We start from the raw sequence: 18,730 nt of genomic DNA, 5'->3' as shown, positions 1-18,730 counted from the left end.
TACTGTTGTAGCCTTACTGTAAGATCATTTAACTTATTTCTAAACATTCTGTACTTGTTTTAAGTGATTGTAGTAAATACGATTATCTTACTATATTGACAGATAACACAGCTTGTTTTAAGAAATGTGCCTGAAACCAGCAAAATGATCTGTATAGTATAGTGTGATCATTTTGCTGAACCCTCTGCTGCACACATTATGAAAGCAATGAAAAAAAACCATTCAGTTCACTTTTCTTGAACACAATTATTCTTGATTTATATTTTTGGACCCAATTATTACATTCAAAAACATAAAAAAAACATACATAAGATGTGTGCAGGGCTCCTTTTGTTGCCTTGAGGCAACATTGTGCGGCAATAAGAAGAAATGATATAGAGATGGGTTCCCTGAAGTGGTGAGATCCACTAAGTCCACTAAGTCTGTTCTACTGTTGCACAGTGTTGCTTCTAGGCAACAAACATATTTCTGCAAATTCTCGTACCAAAAAAGTTGATACTGAATGTTAAAAAAAAGAGGTTTAAATGTGCCTTTTAAAAGATAGTATTACTAAGCACATGCCTTTTATTGACTTACTCAAACTCTTTCCTTTGTTAACCCTTTTATTATCTTCAAGTATGTATAACGTTATTGTGAAATTAGGAAGAGGAGCTTGTTGCCCTGGGGCAACATTGTGCAGTAGAGGGTTAATAAATGACCTAAAACCAGTAAATAATGTCTAGAAATAAGATAAATAATCGTATGATAAGGTTACAACAATCTCAGAAAGAGGAATATTGGACATATTGGCTAGATTTAAGATCATCTCACTTGCCATTATGCCATTTTTTGGAGTGTTGGGTTACATATTCTTAAGAATGCATTGAGTTACATTCCAGTCATAAATGTTAGTCTTATTTTGATTGTTGTGGATGTGTTTGCATGTGTTTTTTAACTGAATGCTGTGTGCTGTGAAGGTTATATAGTTAATGTATGCTCTAATGGGGCTTTGAAATGTCATGTTTTGTATGTGCGTGTGTGCAAGCACAGAGCGGAGACTATATTGTGTGTGTGTGTGTGTGTGTGTGTGTGTGTGTGTGTGTGTCCGCATGTGCGTGTTTGCATGTGATGTTGTTGCTTGTTTGTGTTTATTTGTTTCTGCCAGGAACACTCGCTTCTCTCTGTGCTGTGATGTAAGATGTACGGGCTGCAAGGTTACTTAATAAGGGATGTGTGTTTGCAGGAGATGATGGGAGGTGACCGGCAGTGTGAGGTGGAGATGATGCTGAAGCAGTCACAGAGGGAACTGCAGTGGATCCAGAAGCAGCTGTCAATCATCTCCAATAGGACCAATGGACCTATGAGGGCCAAAGAGAAGGTGAGCAAGGTCACACCCACAGGGCCAAATGTAATCCCATAAGGAGAACTCACATCTGGGGACAGACCCAGACAGCTCAGTCCCAAATGGTGCCCTCGCAGTCCTGCAGTCCACCATAGCGCGCGTCCTCCATGCACCCCTACTGCGGCCTTCGGCCAGCGCCGCAACGATGTCAGCGGTGGTCATTTACCCAACAGTTCTCAAGATACCAATCAGAATGGACAGGTTTGTTTACAGCTGTCTGGCCAGCATGGCAGAGAGGAGCATATTCAGGTATAAGCAGGATGTGTTTATTCATTTAACCTGTTATTATCTTGCGTTATGCTTGTAATCCGAACTCCAAGACTGTAGATAAGCTAATTAGCTCTTTACAAGTGTGAGTATGACCATTATGCTTTGTGTGCCATGTCGTATGAGTTTGAATCAAATGCATGTGTTTAAGTGAAACACCATCAAGCTTTCTTGCCCTGTAGGTCTGCACTTTGTTGATTTGAGGACTGCAGGGCTACGGGTGCCTTCTGGGACTGGGCTAACTTATTAAATTGTTGGTCCTAGATTGCTGTGAAATCTTCAGCCCAGGGGACACCCCCTCTGAAACACCCCCCCCCAATCCTCTAGTCTGTGCTCTTTTAACTGTACCGAGTAATCCGTAACAGAAGCAGAAAAGGCTGGCTAGTGAAACACTTTCGTTAACTAACAGAACTTTTTTAACGTTTATTTTTACAGCATGTAATGTGTTTTCTACACACGCACAACTCACGTCTACATGCTGAAGTGGAGTTTTCTGGGGGGATTTTTTAGCCATGCTAACTTGTTACATCCATGGTCTAACGACAGGCTTGTAGTCCATCTAACAATGTTGACCGTCGCTCCTTACTTCAAGCTCTGTCTTCACAAGTTGAAGGATTGTTTGAGAAATGTGTTCCTCCTCCCAGAGGTGTAGTATCACACCTAGCCCTGCTAGACCACCTGTTATCCTCAGTATATGAGTATAGATTTTACCCGGCCGGCTGTAAAGTCACAGCCTTAAGCTGTTATAGAACTAGTCTGAACCAAAATGGACCAAACTGGCCAAATTCCCCAGTCTTACAGTGTTCGTTTGTTTCCAGCGCGATTGTGAAAGTACACTGTAGGTGCTAAAGGGCCGGTATCATGAAAAAAACGTTTTTCCTTGCTATTTTGTGAAAGAAAGAGTTTGATATTGTTAAGTCTTGTTCTGAATCCTTTCTTTAGGCCATACGGTGCATTTATGGAACCAAACTTCAAAAACAGCTCATTTTGAATAGATCGTTTTCACACTTCCTTGTTTGTTAATGCGGGAGAGTAAGTAGTAGCATTAAACTGCTTCTGGTTGTGCGCTAAACTGGCTGATTCTGGCCTAAATCATTGTTGCGTTCCTAAATGCACCAATAATTCAGCCAAGCAGGCTTATCTGAGTTTCCACACGATCAAGTTTAAAGATGTCCAGCTGAAAAGCTCCGCTCGTCATGTGTCACTTTTAATGAGGTGACCAATCAAACAAGGTAAAACTGACCTGGAGAGCGAACGTGGGCACAGCAGGACGGATTTACACACATTTTTGATTAAAAATGCTGCCAGATAAACATTAATTCCCTGGCATATTCACAGTCCTGGAGTTTGTCATCACAGAGGTTTGCTTAAAAAGCCTGAGAAACAGACTCCTCACCGCTGTAGCTTGGTGATTAGTGTAACGCAGGGATATGATGCTGCGTCTCTGTGCTGGTTGTCCAGGGCACTTGCTAATGTTGCTGACCTTTACATGGGATAAAAGGGACTTAAACTTAAACCTGGTGGACTTTTTCTCCCAAATGAAGTGCAATGAGTGCAGATGTGTTTAGGGATCTTTGCCTTCGCTAGGCAAAACTTCCTCACAGTTAAGATGTGGAAATTTTTGCAGAATACGTTTTCCGTCTGAACGCAGCTGCTTTGACATGCAGATACACTTTCAAACGTGGGATGCGTTGCACAGGCATCTGCCGCAGTGTACTCTGTTTACCTGAGGCCCTGAGGCCCTGAGTCCACAGCCGCAGACGTGCAGGTCAAATGCTTAAATGTTTTTTTGGGGGGATTTTTTTTACCCAATTTTTCTCCCCAATTTAATCGTCTCCAATTCCACCCACTAGTTAGGACTCCCCCATCAACATTAGGAGGGTGAAGGCTAGCACAGGCTTCCTCCGAGACCTGCGAAACCAGCTGCCACTCACGTAACGTCACAGGACGTGCTCAGAGGAAAGCGCCAAGCTCCAGATCTGTTACTTCGGCTAGCAGATGCTTGCGCTAACTTGCATCACGTTGAGTAATGGGCGAGAAGAGGGGCCATCCTACCCACCCAGAGAGAGCGAGGCCAGTTGTGTTGTCTTGGACTCCCGGCTACAGACGGCTGTAGCATCGCCAGGGATCGAATTCGTGATCTCCTGATGATACGGCCCAACGCTTAGACGGTTGCGCCACTCGGGAACCTGCTTAAATGTTTTTAAGCTAACGTGACTTGCTCTGGCCTAGTCAAACTAACATTTCTGTCCATGCTGGAGGAACTACCAGACACGCTAACTACTTTGCTGTTAACCGCACTGAGGCCGAAGGAAGATTTTTGAGGAAGGCTGAACGCAGAGACTGTGAAAAAGGTCTCCTGTTGTCACTCCCAGTCATTCACATTGTGATGGCTGCATGCTTGTGATGTCTCAGCCACTCACATGGAACTCATCATAGACATGACATCACCGTAATTCAGGATGCGATGGCTGTGATGTCACAACTAGAGTTTCATTTATTCAAATAACCAGTGCTGTTAACTCTTTTATGAGCCCGTGCTCTCTTTTGCATCAGTTTCAAGCAGGCACATGCACAGATAGACCCTGGGGGGCTGTCTCTTTGTCCTCAGACTGAACCTCTTGGTCAGCATGTGTACTAAACGTGGTTTATATTGTCATTCTTAGCTGTCCTTTTTAGGAAGGCTCAGCTAAGCCATGACCCAGGAGTAGAGCTTGTGGGTCAGTTTGTGTGTAGCTTCATCACTTTTGGGCGCCCCCTCTGGTTCATTACCCCTTGGTAACTTGTGCATGCATCTCCACACCACTAGAAATTGTGTTGTATGTATCCATTGTTATTGCAAAACGGCACAGGAGTTTCAATAGAGGAGTGACTCCATCATTTTTAGCGATTAGGTGGCATAGTGGGTGACATTGCAGACTTCTAGGCCAGAGGTGCAAACCCAGGTTTGGAACGCAGTGTTAATATTTTGGGCCGCTGTGGGAAAAACTCTTAGCTCTTGACAGTTAGCTTCCATCTGCAACATGCTAACTGCCTCTTTTAGCAAGGGTGTTTGTGATGTGCTGTAAATTACATGAAGTTTAATTCACATTATTGTGCGAAAGTCACAGACACATTTTCAAAATCGATTTATTTGTGTAGTTTGTGTTTATTTGCTGAGAAAAGTGTTAATATTTGAATAAGCAAAATTGATAGAATATTAATTCATAATTATATATATATATAACATAATAAATGGTGATTTTCTGGATGTTAGTGTGTTTAACCATTTCCAAGCCTCTCCTCGAGGAAGCCCAGTATTATATGTAGTTAAAAAGCAGCTCCTGGTTTGACCAATCAGTGCTCAGTAAATTGAGCTCATGATGTAATTGATGATATTAACGAGTCTCTGTGGCGGCTGTGAAGGTGTCAATTAAAAATATGGACCCAAGAAATTCTTGTTACTTCTTCCAAGCTACGGCCCATAAGCGTCTCTAAATAACTGTAAAGCTTTTCTGGATTTCTTTGTGGCCAAGGTTGAAAAGGCTAGGTCTAATATCTCAATTTCTGTGATTCAGCCCTTTGCCTTTCAGCCAGGTGTTCCAACATTTGAGAGATTTGAACCGGTTTCCTTTGCAGTTATCTGACATTGTTTCTCACATGAAATGCTCTACATCTGCCATGGATGTTGGCACAATTGGACCTGATGTTTTATCAATTATAAATGCAAGTTTAGCATCTGGTGCAGCTCCTGCATGTCTTAAGCATGCAGTTGTTCAGCCCCTCCTAAAAAGCACAGTCTGGATGTAGGGGTTCTGAGTAACTAGCGGCCTATATCAAAACTATCATTGGCTAAAGTTCTTGGAAAAGTTGTGTTTACTCAACTTGAATCTTTTTGAAACCACAACAAAATTTATGAAACTTTTCAATCATGAAATTTCACAGTACTGAGTCTGCTCTTTTAAAGTGACTAATGATCTTTTACTTAATGCTGATTCTGGTGGTTGTTCTGTCCTGGTCTTGCTGGACTTGAGTGCTACATTTGACACTGTTGATCATGATATCCTCATTGAGCGTTTGGAACATTGTGTTGGGGTCAAGTGTTTGGCTCTACATTGGTTTATCTCTTATATTAAATGTAGATCCTTTTCTGTAAACATTGGGAAATACTTCTCTTCATCTGCGGCCATGACATCTGGGGTTCCACAAGGGTCCGTTTTAGGCCCTGTGCTTTTTTCACTATACATGCTCCCCCTACGCCAAATTATTCGTAAACATAACATCTCATTTCACTGTTATGCAGATGATCTATAACTATATTTTCCTTTAAACCTTGGAAACCATTATTCCTTAGGAAGACTCAATGAGTGTATCATGGATATTAAGAATTGGATGACCCAGAGCTTTCTTCAGCTGAGTTGTAGTAAAACAGGTTATTTTATTTGGTCCCCCCACAGTAACCAAGAGTTTGAAAGAAAATCTGGGTTTCTTAACCCCCTTTATAAAAACTCAAGTTAAAAACCTTGGGATCATTTTTGATGCTGAATAAAAATTTGATATGCAAGTAAATGCAGCAGTCAAGGCCAGTTTCTTCCAGCTTAGGACAAACTCCAGGTTAAAATAATTTCTTAATGCTCCAGTACCCCGGCTCCCAGTGCATTACAGAATCCAGTATGAAATGGCATTGATTGTTTTTAAAGCTTTGAATGGTCAGGCACCTGCATATGTTGAGGACATGCTTTGTATATATGTGCCCTCAAGATCTTTAAGGTCTGCCTCTTCATCACTTTTAACTGTTCCTTGGTCTCGTTTTAAACAAAAAAGGGCATCATGGTTTTCCTGTTGCTGCACCAAGACTTTGGAATGGCCTTCCAACTGACATCAGGCATCATCTGTGACTGTTATTAAAACAAAGCTTAAAACATGTTTTTATCCATTAGTGTTCAGCAGTCGTTGATCTGTGGACTGGTCTGTACACTGTTGTGTGAATGTGTGGCAGTGGTGTTCGTAAGGTGGGAATCCTTTTTGTTTTATTGTGAAGCACTTTGGTTTTAAATGTGCTATAACATTTACTTACCTACTGTTTTTCTGTTTATTTGAATTATGAATACTTTATTCTAATGTATATTGTGATAAGCTCACTGCTGAGGTAAATTGTTTAAAAATTTGATTAGATGCCTAAAACCTTTGCACAGTACTGTACATTTAGTGTTTTTCTCCCTCGAGTCCCTGCAAAGGCCTGGTCTGAAGAGAAGCAAACTTGTTTGTCAAGCTAAATGGTAGCTAGTCCAAGCAACATGCATGTAGGAGAGCAAAGTTTGAGGAAAAGGAATAGAGACGCTGGAGGACTTTCACCTGAAATGAGTTCATGAAGCCAGTCTGGTTATAATCTCTACTATATCTCTACTTTAACTCAAGTACATGATGTGTGTACTTCGTCCACCTCTGCTGTTTTGGAGCTCTAATTTGATGCAGTAACGTCGGTTTCTAACTTCTGTGGTTTGCTAACCAGATAGGAGGCCCTCAGATGCATTTATTATCCAAAATAAATGAGAATGTACTGGCCAGCAAGCTGTCCAGAGCAGAGGAACACTCAGACCCGGCTTTTACCCTGTTGTCCTATAAAAATCTAAATTTTGAGCAGCTTAAAAATCTGTATCAGGTAGCGTGGAGTGACCAAAGGTCATTTTTTAAACTATATTGTTACACTGTTTTCTGTGCTCTCCTGCCCTCTTCATTACTGACCGTTCAAACTGTGCTATTCAGTGTTGACAGATTGGGCAGGATCACCCAGAATAGCATTATATACTGCTTCATGGGAAAATAATAGTTTTTCAATTTTCCTCCACTGTGTAGTATTTGAATTAAGTTTCTTTAAAAAATATAGTATTTTATATATATATATATATATATATATATATATATATATATATATATATATAATAAATGAACAGACACAAGAACAAATTAGCAATAAATAAATATAGTAAGAGCAATAATAGTTGTTTTACTACCACTAATAATAATAATAATAATAATAATAATAATAATAAAAATCATAACAATATTAAATAATAATTTATTTGTTGTGAAGGTGACTTAGCTGTGATGCCATAATGATGTCGTTTTGAAGCAATAAGTAGGATCCCGTCATCCAAAAGGACCCACGATTGTTGCAGAATGGCTCATTTTTAATTAATGTCCCAACTGTTTGCGTTATGATGGTTGTGTGGTAGTGATGTCATAACCATTCATGTGAAATTCATCATAGATGTGATGCCATAACCGTTCATGCGATGCCACAGCCTTTCCCATAGAATTCATCATGGATTCGGTGACACCATAGTTCATGTCGGGATGTCGCAGCCATTCTCGCAGATTTCATGCTGATTATGATGCCGTAACCATTCACGGCGTGGTGGTGGCCGGGCTGTGGTATCACAACCATTCACGTTAAACTAGTAGGCAGGATCCAGACGTCTGAGCGGAAGTGTTTCAGTCTGAAATTACTGCACAGCAAATTTGCCGGTGTTAAATCTACGCTGAGTGTGAAATTGAACACGTCCTCGTGTGTATAAAGGTCCACACCGATCTGAGTTAGAGTGACACTTCATGAAGTGTTGGCATTTTACACCACCAAGTGTAACGTTAACCCTGGGCTGCATGAATTATTACTTAAACATGATTAAAAACGTTTTAATGTGTTTTTGTTATTTGAAATTGCATAAATAATGGAAATTTATTCCTAAAAGTTTAGTGGGTTAATTGGTAAATTGTTGCCATTTGGCAACAATGCACAGTCGTTACCATAGCACCTTAAAATGTACTCTCTAAAAACATCCTTTTATCCTTGTATTGACAACAAGAACAAACAAATCCAACTTATACTTCGTGAAATGTGTGACCCAATATTTACAGATGTTGGAAATGAATACAGTTTCAATCGGTATTTGGAATGTATGGTAATAACAACAACATAGTAAAAATTCCTAGTCATGTAATATCATGAAGTATTTGTCCTTTCAGCCTTCCGCCCGATGACAGCTGGGATAGGCTCCAGCACCTCCCCGCGACCCCGAGGGAGAGGCGGCTTAGAAAATGTGTCCTTTCAAAGTCAAAGATCCTTTTTCCACAATTAAATAAGAAAACAGATTTTATATCACTGCTTTTTAGTAAAAGTAAGATAAAATAATTGCTGCCATATGGCAACACAGAGCAATAGAGGGTCAACTCGAATTAAACACTCACAAATCAGCTTTGTGCTTTTAAATCTTTGTGAGTTTTATCTACTCATTGGGTTTAAAAACGCTCAATGCTAAAAGTTTAACTCTGAAAAATCAAAATAAAGCAAACACTTTATTTGGGTGGTCCACTGTAGATGCTCTGTAGTGACTCAGTCTGTCTTTAAATATCATTCAAATATATATCAACAAAATGCAACTGAGCTTGAAGGTAAAGGGTTATTAAATCTAACCTCATTGGTGGACAGTAACGAAGTAAATGTAATTGGTTTCTGTACTTAAGTAGTTTTTTTTTCGTGTATCTGTACTGAAGTTTCTCCGTTCTGGGCGACTTTTTCCTTTCACTCCACTACATTTCAGAGTCTAATATCCGACTTTTTCCTCCTACATTTGAGAAATCTGTCGTTCCTTTTGGTTTCTGTGTGTATAAAAACGTAACATGTCAAAACGAAAGAAGCGCAAAGCCAGAGCACCAATCAGGGCCCAGCGGTCACTTTGTTTAGAGCTGGTTTTGACCTGTTGGTCATACCGACCCAGTGCAGCACGCGGTTCAACGTCAGCGCAGCAGCGTAAAACTTTGGGAGAGTCTGTTCAACATAAATGATGAACTAACCTAACTTTGTGTAAATAGAGCTCAATATAGAAATATGTCCACATATGCAGTCGAGACTGACGCGGCTTTTTTCTGAATTTCTACAAACACCATTTCATTTTATAGTAAATGAGTTTGGGCTGGTTTATGTTTATGAACAGACGCCTACAGATCAACATAGTAAAGGAGCTCATCTGTGATCCTGAGTTTAAAGCCAGTTTTTATTCAACTTAAACTTGGAACTAAGTTGTAAATAAATCTGAAACTGAAACTTTGCTTGTGTGTAAAAAGTGATTTCAGAGCCACTCGGTTCTCCCTGATGGAAACTGTTTACCTTCAGTGTTTTGTGCTTCTGATCATTTTAATAGACGTCAGCGTCACTAATTAATGACGTTCTATTAAAAGCCTGGTTTACCAAGAGAGACGCTGGAGGACTTTCACCTGAAATGAGTTCATGAAGCCAGTCTGGTTATAAAAATGATAACAGGACATCAGAGCCAGAATTACTCTTTTAGTACTTTTACTTTATACTTAAGTACATTTGAAGGTAAATACTTTAGTACTTTTACTCAAGTGGAGGTCTAAAGGGAGGAACTTCTACTTTTACTGGAGTGATATTTCACCTTGTATATCTCTACTTTAAGTCAAGTACATGGTTTGTGTACTTTGTCCAACACTGTCTAACCTTAAACCTAAACCTAACCCTAACCTTAATTTCAACCCTAAGCCTAAACCTACGTCTTGACCCAACCCTAACCATAATGTAGTTGATACTTAAATGAGTATCACAGTAGATAATCAATAGGGGACCATCCAAATAAAGTGCATCCAAAATAAATATACAGTACTTACAGTAAAATGGTTCTTTAGTGAAAAAAATGGTTCTGTGTAGAACCATGAACACTCAAAGAACCCTTTCTATGATTAAATGTTTTTTGCATGGTGAAATCGTTCTTCAGATTGATGGAGAATATGCTGTAGATGGTTCTGTAGATGGCCTGTTACAGTAGAAGAACCCTTTTGGGTACTATATAGAACCCATGTATAGCACATTCATTCACATTTTCCAATCTGAAGAGCTCTTTCATGATGCAAAGAAACCTTTAATCGTGCAGAAGGGTTCTTTGAGTGTTCATGGTTTTATATAAAACCACTTTCTTTACTAAGGAACCCTTGTGGAACCATCTTTTTTAACAGTGCACAGCCAATCATAACACAAGGGAAATACCAGGGAAATGGGCCTGTTACTTCAACATTCTTGGGCTTAGGATTTGCCACAGTTGGGTTTCTGAAGACTCGTTAACCCCCTTCATTTACTCGCTCTCTTTTATCAACTGCCCTCTTTCATCCATTTTTTGGGGCAGTCGTGGGCTTGGACGTAGGGGAACCAGCCCTGAGACCGGAATGGTCGTTCACCTCTTACAGTGGAGTTGATCACACTGAGGGGCCTTTTGCACAAGCAGTTGGCATGATGGTGTCTGAGTGTGCGCAGTACCACAAGAGGCCACTGGGGGCAACAGTGGATCACACATGAACAGCAGCTGTAAGGGGAAACCCTGATCTGCCCCAGTAAATCCCCACTAATGCTGCATCCGGGATCTCTGATTGGACAGGGGGGCTGAGATCACAAACATGCTCTACTGAAAGAGGGGCTGGGACGAGGTTACATCCTTATTAAAATCACACACACCGCAGTGCATGTTCACCTTCATATGTTTTCATATGGCCTGTTTGTCCAGAATAGCAAACCACAGACAGTAAAGAGGGTGAGAGAGAGAGAGAGAGAGAGAGAGAGAGAGAGAGAGAGAGCGAGAGATAGAGAGAGACAGAGAGAGAGAGGGAGGGAGGGAGATAGAGAGAGAGAGAGAGAGCGAGAGATAGAGAGAGACAGAGAGAGAGAGACAGACAGAGAGAGGGAGGGAGGGAGAGAGAGAGAGAGAGAGAGAGAGAGAGCGAGAGATAGAGAGAGACAGAGAGAGAGAGGGAGGGAGGGAGATAGAGAGAGAGAGAGAGAGCGAGAGATAGAGAGAGACAGAGAGAGAGAGACAGACAGAGAGAGGGAGGGAGGGAGAGAGAGAGAGAGAGAGAGAGAGAGAGACAGAGAGAGAGAGAGAGACAGAGAGAGAGACAGAGAGAGAGACAGAGAGAGAGACAGAGAGAGAGAGAGAGAGAGAGAGACAGACAGAGAGAGAGAGACAGACAGAGAGAGAGAGACAGAGAGAGAGAGACAGAGAGAGAGAGAGAGAGAGAGAGAGAGAGAGAGTCCCTACAAAAACTCAGCTGACCTTGCCGGCTTCAGTCATGACCTGGACTAAAGCTCTGCTGGAGGGACACAGATGGACAAGATAGCAAAGCGAGATGGACTGATAGAGAGAGAGAGAGAGAGAGAGAGACAGAAAGAAAAAAAAGATGTCAAAATGAAGAGAAGCATGACTCCTGCTGTCCGACTGGACTGCTACAACAGTGAGAGAGGGGACAGAGAGAGGGGAGGGGGGACAGCAGGAAAAAGAAAGAGAAGAAAAACACAGTTAAAGATTTAAAGAGAAAGAAAAGGAGACTGAAGCGAGAGAGAGAGACAGAAGGGTAGTTAAGAAGAAAGAGAGAATGAAGAGGGAAAAGAAAAAATAGACGGATGAATAGAGAGAGAGAGAGAGAGAGAGAGAGAGGGAGGAGGCGTGTTCCTGCTTGCGTGAGCCTATGTGTGTATGTTTTTGCTGGGCGCGCGCGCGCGCATGAGTGTGTGTGTGTGTGTGTGTGTGTGTGTGTGTGTGTGTGTGTTCCAGCGTGCATCTCTCTCTCTCCTCCGGAGCTGCTCGCGCGGCTTTCGCCTTCACCGAGCGGCGATCGTGGATGAACCGACGAAAGAGAGAGAGGGAGAGAGATAGAGAGAGAGAGAGAGAGAGAGAGAGAGAGAGAGAGAGAGATAGAGAAGAGGGAGAGATAGAGAAGAGGGAGAGAGAGAGGGAGAGAGGGGGATCCATCTCTCCTTTCCCCAGCAACAGCAGCCCCATTGCGCGGCCCGGATCGTCGTTTGAGGAGCGCGAGGAGGGACCCGGGAGAAGGTAAGCTCGGCTCTCTCTCCTCTGCAGCGCCTGATTCCGGCTCTCCGTTCCACCTTAAATGGTGCAGCGGTTACATTCTGGCGCCTCAAGCTTCAGAATGTAAGTGCTGCACCATTTAAGGTGGAACGGGGAATTGTGATTAGACGCCAACTTCAGCCTCGTCCTCTGCGGCGTGTGCGCCCGTGTCCTCAGCTCCACCGGGGCAGCTGTGCGTTGGAGGGGGGCAGTTGTTGTGCATGTAGGTGTCGACGCCAGTGGGGCGAGTAAAGCATCTGCCCCAGCACGTTTATACTAGGGAGGGCAAACTTACTATCGCACCCCCGAACACACGCGCACGCACACGCACTCCTATAGGCTGTAGATGCCGATCGTCAGTGACTGCAGCACGCGGATGCAGATCGTATAGCCTGCTCGTGTCGGTGCTCGTGCTCGCGAGCGTTCGGGAGGAAATAATCGCTCGCGTGGTGTGTTTAATGTAAACCAGCCACGTCTCATCACCGCTGGTCGGGTCGCTTCTGAGGCTTTGATCTGCTGGAGGTTTGAGTAGCAGACAGAGAACTGACAGACGAAGAGCTGAGCATGAGAGAACCTAACGGAGGTATATGAAGACACTGTTATATGTATATATATATAATATATAATGTGGGTGCACATGTGCATTATATACACATATATACACATATATAGATATGTAGACGTGTGTGTATGTACTGTATATGTATATAAATAATGCCTTATATCTTATAATGACTGTCCCGTGTGTGTGTGTGTGTGTGTGTGTGTATGTGTTTGTATGTAATGTGGGTGTACATATGCATTATACACACACGCGCACACACACACAAACACACATATCTATCTATCTATCTATATATATATATAGAGAGAGAGAGAGAGAGAGAGAGGAGGCGTGTTCCTGCCTCATACACACATCTCTCTCTCTCTCTCTCTCTCTCTCTCTCTCTCTATATATATATATATATATATATATATATATATATATATATATATATATATAAAACCCCAATTCCAGTGATGTTGGGACGTTGTGTAAAACATAAATAAAAACAGAAGACGATGATTTGCAAATCCTTTTCAACCGATATTCAGTTGAATACACTACAAAGGCCTGCTTGCAGTCCAGACCGCCTCCCATTGAAAATGTGTGCCACATTATGAAGCACAAAATACGACAACGGAGACCCCGGACTGCTGAGCTACTGAAGTTGTACATCAAGCTAGAATGGGAAAGAATTCCACCTTCAACAGCTTCAACAATCAGTGTCCTCAGTTCCCAAACGCTTATTGAGTGTTGTTTAAAGGAAAGGTGATGTAACACAGTGGTAAACACGCCTCTGTCCCAACTTCTTTGGAACGTGTTGCAGGCATCAAATTCAAAATGAGTGAATATTTGCAAAAAACAATAAAGTTTATCTGTTTGAACATTAAATATCTTGTCTTTGTAGTGTATTCAATTGAAATGAGGTTGAAAAGGATTTGCAAATCATCGTTTGTTTTACACAATGTCCCAACTTCATTGGAATTGGGGTTGTGTGTGTGTGTGTGTGTGTGTGTGTGTGTGTGTGTGTGTATATATATATATACACACACACACACACACACACACACACACACACACATTTATATGCAGTGACTGACCTGAAACTAAACAGACATTATTTTGTATTGGGGCGGCGACTGTGGCTGTGTCTCAAATCAACCGTATGTGTTCTGTATGTGTAATTATCAGGAGAACTAAAGTGACCTGAAGGGTGCTAGCTTCTCTGGAGCACTGGGGCTGTGTCTGAAATTGCATACTTCTTCCCTAAATAATGCGCCTAAGCAGCTCCGCAGAAAGATTAGTTTCTTAGGCTCAAACCGCAGTGTTCATCAAATAGTAAACGAGAAGCTCCCCAATGGCGAGTTAATCTTAGACACACATTTATATTATGTGAAATAAGACACTAGCTAAGATTAGCTAGAGGAAGGCCAGTTTAACTGATTACATTACCAATGATGTTTTGAAATGGTAATTTGGCCTTCAGTTAAGAGTTTTTTGGTCTCTCCTCATTAAAACAGACTGGAGGCCTGGGCTTATATGACTGGAAATAACTGCCCAGCGGCGTTGCCAAGATGGTCGACAAGTGAACAGACTTTCATATAAGGACTTAAGGACTTACTCTGTCCTTGCAATCCATCCCTAACAGCTTAACTCATTACCCAGGGAGGAATAATAATCTTTAAGATACCAAACTTGGCTAGTTTTATCACTTGCCTTGCTGCTGGAAGCCAGTAAGTGTCCTGACGCAAATGATGCTTTAACTTTAATAGTTGAATTGTATGTAGTGTGCGCTCAGAAACTTGGTTTGCTCTGAGCAGAACTGGTGTTTTGAAGTTTCTGTTCTTCTCCAACATAACGTTCCTAAACTGAACTGCTGAAGTGCCCTTGAGCAAGGCACCTAGCCATGGATAGGGCTGCCCACCACTCTGGGCAAGTGTGCTCACTGCCCCCTAGTGTGTGTGCATTCAATAGTGTGTATGTGGGTCTTTCACTGCACAAATGGGAATAAAAATTAAAAACTGTGTAGTTCATATATGGAACTATATGGAAAACCTAATATAGTTAAGTAGGAAGTTTAGAAAGCTCAGCACACTCAGCAGTGTTGTACATATTCATAAGGACGTGTCCAAACATACACAGACAATGGAATTTTACCATTAGTTGCCCTTAAATATAGAAGGTAGACCATAATTATTTACCAGAGGTTGTTATTGCAAATTAGGCCTGGGTTGTGTTAAAATTAGTTAAGGAGTACTACTCCTGAATCAGGAGAAAGAAAATTGCTTCTGCTGCTGTGATCTGCACTGTAAATCCTGAAATATCAATTTTACGAATGAACGTTTAGACTCCAGGCTCAAAAAGAAGGTCTGGCTAGATCTTGAGGTCTCAAATCAACATCAACATTATACTGGCCTATAAACACGGCCTTCACCAAGTTTTGACAGTTCTTTTTTGCACCCATGCCTGCAGTCTTCAGACTCATCGCTTTGGGGAAGCGGACTAAAGCTTTCATGCAGTTGCATTTTTCAACCAGAGAGGTCTCCAAATCCCTAGACCTTGCATGGTGTAGCTTCAATGAGATGAGATTTACATAAAAAAAACATCTATCTTGGAATAGACGACAATCAAAAACGCAGCTAGCTGCCTCCCTTGGTCATTTACATTTGGTCCTCGAGATGCTGCATTTCATCATTTAATTAGTGCAGCTTAATGAATACGTCTCCCTATTCGATTAGGTAGACTCGTATCCAGTCAACAGCTGGTGAGATTATTGAGCATGTTGACACTATATGTGCGGGTGATATGGGTTGGGAGGCAGGTGGGGTGTCTGAAGGGAGTTTCTTCCAAAAACGGTAAGCTGATGCATTATAGAGGCATTACAAAAGTGAATGTCTCTCGTTGGCCTTAGCCTGTGCTAGTTCAAGGGGTTATTCTGGATGAATGATTAAGCCTCCTTTGCTTATATCCTCTGCTGCTGAATTCTGGTATCTACTCCCGCTCTCTCACACTCAGTTAGGCCGTCCTGTCAAAACAGAAGCCATCGCTGCAGTGTTTGTGCATGAGAGACGGTGAGTTTTACACAGTGTGTTGAGTGGATGTTGCCTCTTTTAGCTCAGTGTGGCCACAGTGGGCTTCACTGGGATGCCATATGGAATCATTGTATCCTGGATGCACTTTTGATATGTCACACAGTTCAGAGGATGGGTGCACTACAGGCATTTAGGGTTCTTTTTGTTTTTGTATGTGTGTGTTTGTGTCAGTATATCTGACTGGATGCTGATGTTTTCTGCTGATCTTTGCCAGAGGCTCCATGGTATTTTGAGCAGACCCTTAGGCTCTGTTCCTGTGGTCGGGTGTGTGGCGTTCTGCCGGTAGTGTGGGTTACAATAACACACAGCGCTGTTCACAAGGATTGCATTTCCTAGGGACTGTGCTGGGATGTGCAGTCCCTGATGAGATTATATTAGTAATTGAGTGATCTACCAATTATTTTGACAATTAATCCAGTACACATCGCAAATGGTGAACAGGATGGGGACAGGATGGGGGCAGTATATAACCATTGTCAGGGGCAGGGCCACATCTCCAAAAGTGGTGGGGCAAAACAAACAAACAAAAAAAGGCTGGCTGAGAGACAAAATGCAGTTAGGCCACTGACTAAAACTGCCTTTCACATCATGCTAGTGTCATGTACGTGTACTTAAGTAAAATATTGATGATGATTTTCAGATCATATTACTATGACTTTGTTCTCTGTTGTTCTAGTCATTCATATTTAGTACTAATTCCTTTTCCCTTTTGTGTTTAAAATCAGTTTGTTTTGGTGGTGGCAATATTTGTACTGCTTTGTGATTGGTTAAGGGCCGTGCAGTGGGTAGCCTGGGTTCGATTCCCCGGCCGGGTGACTGCGGCCTTCTCTGTGTGGAGTTTGCATGTTCTCTCCGTGTCTGCGTGGGTTTCATCCAGGTTCTCCTTTCCTCCCACAGTCCAAAAACATGCAGTCAGGTCAATTGGATGTGCTAATTGGTTGTGAGTGACTGTCTGTGTCTGTCTGTCTGCCCTGCGATGGACTGGCGACCTATCCAGGGTGTATCCTGCCTTTCGCCCAGTGACAGCTGGGAAAGCCTCCAGCACCCCCCCACGACCCAGAAGGAGAAGCGGCTTAGATGATGTGTGTGTGATTGGTTACATCACTGATTTTGGAGCTTTGCATTTTGGGCCAAAAGAATCCCAAAAAGAGAAGAACAGAGCCGAACAATCTTCAGTTCCCATTCTGATAAATGCTGGGTGTAGTAAGAGGTTCCACTGCAGTACCACTCTGTACTTAAGTAGATTTTCGACCCGCTTCTTTGGTATTTCTACACAGGTTGTTTTGGGGAAGATGTTTTTTACTTAAGTAGTTTATGCAACTATCAATACTTTAGCTTGAGTATTGAATTTAGGGCGCCCCCCCCCCCCCCCCCCCCCCCCAGTGTTTGTTTGGATGCTGCTTCAGTAGCAGTAATTCTTAGCTGACGTGTCTGAAGAACATCAACGTCTGTTTTAATCCCCAGTTCATTTTCTAAAAACCCACCACAGTTCATTTCTTTGTGATATTGTATCTCTTTCCTTTGGTTCGGATGGTGAGCTGCAGAGGCTAAAGTGGGCTAAATTACACACGTGGGTGTTTGTTTATGGAGCAGAACTTTTGCGGGATGCCAGCGCTCCGTTACTCTCACATTAACCACCGTGAAAACAGAGAAACAGAGACGCTTATAATCTATGTGTATAACCGATCAGGTTGCTGATGCTTGGCTAAAAACATGCTCACCGGTCCCTGTGCCAAAATCAAACGCGTCATTATCTTGTAATTAGTGCGGTTTGGTTGTTTGGTGCTTTCATGTCAAAACTGAACTAATGAAAAAGTTTGACAGTCCATCCAAGGCAGGTCTGAAAGCGCCTCCCAGCTGATATGGAGATTCTGATTGGCTCTGCCACTCAGTTTTGCTCTGCTGGTCAGCGCTTAATGCAGTTTAGGGGACATGGAGGTTTTATGTCGCGTCATGAACTTAAAAAGTTCACAGTTCTTGTGGTGAGGCAAATGCTCGCTCGCCAGCACAGTTCCAGAGGCCCTGAAGATTGTAGCTGTATCGTATACCCTTGTATCATTTAACTATACTGGAATATACAGTCCGTGATGGGTTATTACACTAAACTAGTAATCTACAGATTATTTTGCTAATTAATCAAGTATCTAGTACCCACTGCTACGGTTGACTGGACAGGGACTGTATAAAATGTTGTGTATCATATCAACTGTGCTGGGACGTGCAGTCCTTGATAGAACATTATCAGGTCTATAAGTGTTATTCACATTAATAATCTAGTACTTAAATTAGTAATTAGTATTTAATTTGTTCATTAGTAATGGTGCTAATGGTGAACAGGATTGGGACAGTACAAAACATTATAATTGTACTTTATGCCCTTGTATCATAAAACTAGGCTGGGATGTGCTGTCAATTGTAGGATGTTATACAAATCTAGTAATCTTCAGATAATTTTGATAATTAATCAAGTAATCGGTGCAGAACGTTAATGATGAACAGGATTGGGACAGTATAAAATGTAATTGTCTCGTATACCCATGTATCGTGTAAGTGTATT

The 18,730-nt window shown here is 42.0% G+C and overlaps 1 protein-coding gene across 10 annotated transcripts in view; it reads left to right on the top strand.

The window, feature by feature from the left end:
• rimbp2 (RIMS binding protein 2) overlaps positions 1–18,730 on the top strand; it is a 279,113-nt gene that overhangs the window by 11,617 nt on the left and 248,766 nt on the right. For 6 of the 10 annotated variants that reach the window (XM_037536059.1, XM_037536057.1, XM_037536054.1 and 3 more), the window contains exon 1: positions 1,244–1,357. In XM_037536059.1, the coding sequence (XP_037391956.1) occupies positions 1,259–1,357 (99 nt within the window). In that variant the 5' untranslated portion in view covers positions 1,244–1,258. Of the gene's footprint in view, positions 1–1,222; positions 1,358–18,730 lie in introns of those variants that run through there. The other 4 variants (XM_037536063.1, XM_037536062.1, XM_037536053.1 and 1 more) reach the window with 3 other exon arrangements.

This window comes from Pygocentrus nattereri, chromosome 29, assembly GCF_015220715.1.
Source record: "Pygocentrus nattereri isolate fPygNat1 chromosome 29, fPygNat1.pri, whole genome shotgun sequence".
NCBI classification, from domain to species: domain Eukaryota; kingdom Metazoa; phylum Chordata; class Actinopteri; order Characiformes; family Serrasalmidae; genus Pygocentrus; species Pygocentrus nattereri.
The sequence above is the reverse complement of the archived record's forward strand: the minus strand, read 5'-3'. Positions and strand labels throughout refer to the sequence as shown.